The sequence below is a fragment of the Eucyclogobius newberryi genome, unplaced genomic scaffold, assembly GCF_026437365.1.
Source record: "Eucyclogobius newberryi isolate DKJ021-1_F unplaced genomic scaffold, fEucNew1.0.hap1 SCAF_7, whole genome shotgun sequence".
Lineage (NCBI taxonomy): Eukaryota > Metazoa > Chordata > Actinopteri > Gobiiformes > Gobiidae > Eucyclogobius > Eucyclogobius newberryi.
Genome location: NW_027316389.1, coordinates 30,587,233 through 30,593,232, shown reverse-complemented (window position 1 = coordinate 30,593,232; position 6,000 = coordinate 30,587,233). Strand labels below are relative to the sequence as shown.

At 38.3% G+C, this 6,000-nt stretch overlaps 1 protein-coding gene across 2 annotated transcripts in view; it reads left to right on the top strand.

Moving 5' to 3' along the window:
• The first annotated feature begins 329 nt into the window (after nucleotides 1-329).
• lsp1a (lymphocyte specific protein 1 a) overlaps nucleotides 330-6,000 on the top strand; it is a 47,915-nt gene continuing 42,244 nt past the window's right edge. For both annotated transcript variants that reach the window (XM_072434704.1, XM_072434703.1), the window contains exon 1: nucleotides 330-561. In XM_072434704.1, the coding sequence (XP_072290805.1) occupies nucleotides 503-561 (59 nt within the window). In that variant the 5' untranslated portion in view covers nucleotides 330-502. The remainder of the gene's footprint in view (nucleotides 562-6,000) is intronic.

Genomic DNA, 6,000 nt, shown 5'->3' with positions numbered 1-6,000 from the left:
CTAGCGCTCTGCACGGACACAACATGCTTAACACCGCTACTGCGCTCCACGTTGCTAATCTTCTTGGAGATTAACATGTCTTTGTACAGGCGGCGTGCTCTGAGCCGTAGTAGTTTTCCTTTTTTCCCCTCCTTCCTTCTTGTTTGAGGAGGGGTATCTTATTTCATCCCCCCCTTTGGGTCGACCACATGACTCAAAAAGTTTAAAAAAATGGAAAAAGAGGAGGGATTTGTGAGACAGCTCTTCAATGAAAACCACATGGAGGACACGCAGAGGGGTGGGGGTAGGGGGTAGGAGGGGGGAGTTCCAGAACCCAGCCTCCCGTAGAGAGAAAAAGGGGGAGTGACCCGAAGCAAGAGTGACATTCCCAACAAGCACTGCAAAAGGGAGGAACACAAAAGACAAGAGGAGAGCAGAGAACTATCCTGTGCCGGGACCTTTTCTTTTTTTTTGGAAAGGTTTTACCAGAAGACGAGCGACTAACTGACGACCGAGCGGCAAAATGTCCCACGCTTTGGTGAGAAGGAACTCCAGCAAAGTGGGGCTGCAGAACCTGCTGAAGTGAGTGCCTTCTGTTTGTCTGGATGCAACTGGTCACCTTTAAACTGTCCACATTGTGTTTTTGTGTGTGGCAGAGTATTTTCTATACAGTACAATATGAACAAAGGTGTAGGAATAGAAACAGGATTAGTAATGACTTAACATACATTTATTTCTTTTATATTTAGAATTCTACTTCTGGTATATTGAAGTAGCATTTGAAGTAACATGTGTACTGGTTTAGTCATGGTTCAGACCTGGTTTGAACCTGACTTTCGTTAGGTTTAGTTTGAGTTTAACCTTGATTTAACCTAGAATTTGTTTTTGTTTTTTAAAGGTACCAATTTATGATTAATAACTACACCGTATAGCACGAACAAAGACTTAATTTATGGTGATTAAAACAAAAATATGAATTACTTATTAAAGGTTAAGCGTTAGAGTTTTAATTAAGTAGTCACTAAGCGTAGATCATTCAATAAACTATTTGTTCTTTGTGAATTAAGTCTTTGTTCCTGTTTTATTATGGGTAGTATAAAGTATAGTTATTAAAAAGTGAACAAAGACCTAATTCATAATGAACAAATAGTTTATTAAAAATGACTTAGTTAATACTTAATTAAAGGGTTTGGTTGGAGTATTAATTCAAGTTGTCATAAAGCCTGTTTTATTGTTTATTTATTTTCATTATTATTAGGTATTATTAAGTGTTAGTCGCTATAGTTATTGTGAAAATGTTACTTAAATGTTATATACTACAGATACATATTTCAGCTCTAACAACCACATACATGACTCTTTGGAAAACAACATTGAGTGATTAAAGTAACAAAACCCAGCCTAATCCCTCTATGTTTGGGCTGCTCTTTCTTTACTTGAAGCATCAATATGTCAACACATGTCGTTTCTATGGCGTTGTTGTTGGGTCCTGTTTGCTCTGGTGGAGGTAAAAACACCTCAGGATTAATGCCACTGTTTTGGGTCATTTGGGGTTTTAGGGCAGATTTGGTCCAGATTGGAGCAGGCTTAGTTTCAACATCTATTAATGATAAAAGAAGCAACATTCACAACACATTTGGTTCTAATCTAATCTCTTTTGTTGAAGAATGATAATATATGACAGCAAACTGCTATTGTCTTGTGATTCTCAAACTGTAGTCCACGTACCCTGGTTAAGTCTGGTGTTAGTCCTGGTTTAGACTCTCTTACTTAAATCTGAGTTTAGTCCTATTTTTCATTAGTCTTGGCTATTTAAACGTAAACTATGTAACTTTTCTGGTGGAGGGTTCGTCAACTGCTTGTTTCCATGGATACGTTATTGCTTTGCCTGGAATGTTCCACAGTATGGTACTTTTAAAGCCCCAGTACTTTACTGTTTAGCAAAAAATAAATGAATATATAAAATAGACTAAAATATATACATTTTTTCATCTCAGTTGTTTTCATTGCACTGAAAAACATAGAAAAACATATGTCCTTACTATGAGAAAGCTTGCATCTCCACAAACCTGACTCATACTAGAGGAGGAGCCTTGTCCTGCTTGATTCCATGGAAATGTTGTTCCTTTGGTTATAATATTCTACAAAAGGGCATAAAATGTATCCGTCTCCATGTTCTGAAGTGTGGTTTTGCTTTCTATTTTCATGAAATTGACCTCCAGAAAGTTACAAAGTGTTGCTTTAATTCATCTATCCATGGAAACGAGACAAACAAATAGGCCAAAACACAGGTCAGATCTGTAGATAGGAGAGCCCGGTCACAGCAAGTATGCAGGTATTTTTAGCTTTAAACAAAATGCAAGCAGGTGACGGACTTCCAACAGAAAAGTTACGTAGTGCACCTTTAAGATATGGCTACATTTTTAATATACTATAAAAGACATAATGAGTACCTCGCTTCTAATTGAAACATGTTCTGCCATGTTTTTGTTTCCTGGCTCTGTCCCGGGTCAGTCCTGGCTGTGGATGTAGTAGTGAAACTGGAGTCACTAGAAAGGCCCAAACATTGATTTTCAAGCAGTTTTACTTGGGGCCCAGTTTTGCTCGGGGCCTTGTCTCTGGCCCAGGGAGGAAACGGTGTCACGACCCCGGCCCAAGGTCTGAGGAGGAGACGGGGGTCGGCTTTTGCTTTGTGGGTGTCTGCACGTCCTGTCTTAAGGCCTTTTTTTCTTTTCTTTTTTACATTTTCTTTTTGTTGTTTTTGTTTTTCTAAAATACAAGACACGATAAAAACTAAAAGAACAAGACAGAAAGCAAAAAGACAATCGCTAGAAACTCATTTTTCTCCCATTTGTCCCAGTCTCCGGTAACTTTGTCCATTTTCAAATCACTGCAAAAGTTGAATCGTTCCACTTTCTAAATGTCCTGTTATTTCAGTCCAGTCCTGTCATCCATCTCCTTGAAATTGCAGGTATCCATCTATCGTTTTCATTGGCATGAGTTTTACATCCGAGATACTTTTGTTTTAAAACCAAATAGAATGTCTCTGTTGACACTGCAGCGCCTCATTAATCTCAGCTCAGTGTAGAGAGGTCAAGATTAGTTGGTTAATCAATACTTATAATTACTTATTCAGGTCACAATATAATCGTAAGAATTCGAGAACAATCACTGTGAGAATCGAAGGAAAAAACACGGAGTATTTGTATATGTCCATTGAATATATTCTACAAAAAAAATGGTTTAAATACTTGTTTATGTGACAATATTATTACTTTTTCATTCAGAAAGCTCAAATTCATGAGGCTGAACTTGTGAAAGAATGAAATCAAATCACTCAATAATAATAATAACAATAATCTTGAGAGTAAAATTGTATATTGTGTCATCCTGAGTCTTGTAAATATGAATATAATGCCAAAACACATGATGAACCACTTGACATCCACAGCTTCCCCGACAACTGTAGCATTTCCCTGTGAATAATGGACAAAGGACGGACTTTTCTACAGTTTATAATGGATGTTGTGTGTTTATGAAGGATTGAAAAGTGCTGTGAACTCAAAGGAACCTCTGGCATGTCCACAATAGACGCAGATGAAAGCTTATCACTCGACCTTCTGTGCAGAATATGTCGGATTACAAAGACTGATACTTTGTAAATCACGGATAAGGACGGAGAGAGAATACATTATAAACTATAGCTGTGGTTAGTCCGAGTAGAGCTGTTTAAAGACACCATCATATTATGTTTCAAGCATTAAAAAAACACGTGTACTTGATTTACTGAAGTTTAATGCACTACTGTGGAGGCAAATGTTGAACAAAACATGAATTGTGACCTACATTTAACTAGTTAGTCTTTATAACAAAATATAAGCAACAATTGAGAATTTTAATGGTAGAAATGTAAGTAATAAAACTATTGTGGGGTCAACCTAAAAATCAGGATTTTGCCTTAATGAAAACTCATTAAGGCAAACAATATGGAGGTGAACAATATATCGACATTTAGATAAGATTGTGAATGTTGATCTAAAGATAGGCAAACTTTTGATATTAAATCTTTTGTTTATAGCAAAGATCTGATAAAAAGTGATGCTGTAAACTTTCAAATACGGGTAGAAGGTGATATTTCTGCACTTTTATGATACATTTTTACAGACATTTCACATTTGTCTGATAATTAAACCTCACCTAACACATTTACAGATATGTTTTAATACATTTCTGTTGAATGGACATAATATTGTCTGAATATCGTCATCGTGGTGCTCATCAGTGTCTCTTACACACCTTTAACTGAACGATTGCAAAAGTCTGTCATCGATGATTCAAAAGTGAATAAACAGTCGCTTCACTTGACAGAACCTCACTTCGTCTCGTCTTCTTTGTAACCAGTGACTTGTCGATCGGTCCAAACACATACGGACTTGTCATCGGGCTGAGATGTAAACTTTGTGGTGACTCACGCTGAGTTATGGGACAGATAACAGCTGGAAGAGGCTCTGATTCAGTCCACTCAGCAGATGGCACCGGCCCGAGGGAGAACATGACATCACTGCCCAAACACTGCATGACGCGTGTGACTCCGAGACACTGCTCAGAGCCATATCACACTCACGCTCAGTCACCCAGTCGCCCAGTCCCCCAGTCACTCACTCACTAAGTCACCCAGTCGCCCAGTCACCCAGTCACTCACTCACTCAGTCGCCCAGTCACCCAGTCACCCAGTCACCCAGTCACTCACTCACTAAGTCACCCAGTCGCCCAGTCACCCAGTCACTCACTCACTCAGTCGCCCAGTCACCCAGTCACCCAGTCACTCACTCACTAAGTCACCCAGTCGCCCAGTCACCCAGTCACTCACTCACTCAGTCGCCCAGTCACCCAGTCACCCAGTCACTCACTCACTAAGTCACCCAGTCGCCCAGTCGCCCAGTCACCCAGTCGCCCAGGGAAATAGCACAATTGCGTCATTCTCGGGAATTCATGTATTGCGAATATCATTTCATCGTTGTTTGTCCAATACTCTGCACTAGTTTGTAGGACTGGACCGTGTCATTCTGCTCATGCTATAACAATATTTAGGTTGATTTACTGTTGTTAAAATACATGTCCAAAATAGAAATGCACACATGTTGAACCTTGTCATTATAAGTTTGGGATTATTTGGCTCCATAAACTTGTCATATTAATCACATCTTTGGCGTTGAATCATGGCACCAACTTTTTTTATTTCACGTTTGTTTGTTTCTGCTGACAGAGAAGATTGTGTCAGTTTGGAGTTTTATGTGGATAAGAATGAACCGTAATCTGACAGTTAAACAGCAAATTCCACCTAAGAATTCTCACCACCACCGGGATTCATATATTATGGGGGTTTTACTCAAATAGAATCACAAGCAGAGCTATTAAAATGTCCCTGTTCCATATTAGGGCATTAAACTATCACTCATATCAGCAATATTATTATTATTATTTATTGCTCAAAAGTATATTAAAAAACATGCATTCTTCTTCTTCTTTGGTGTTTTATGGCGTTTGGTAACTCTCAGATCTACTACTCTAGACTCTACTCTACTCTAGATCTAACCTGTAATTTTGCTTTGAGGTGTCGCCTCCTTGTCTCCATGGAGATATATGTATTTAATGTCACAATGTGGAAATATGATGGCTGAACCACCACGTGAAAAGTGACATAATGCACCTTTACATGTATCTAAGACAAGTTAGCACTGCTCCAGCGGCAGTGAAGGACGGTTATTGTTCCGATGAGGAGAACAAAATGTACCTTAACCATAAGGTAATAGGCTAAAGACCAAGGATATGAAGTATTTTGTCTATAGTCATTTATTGATCGATCTATCTAAAAAACTGAAATTCTAAACCTTATTTTATCCCATGAAATAATATTTAAACAACAAAAGAATATAGAATACTGGTAGAAGAAAGTAGAAGTAGAAGAAAGCCCTAACAAAAGGCTCCATATCAAGTGCTTCATATAATTTTCAGAACTTT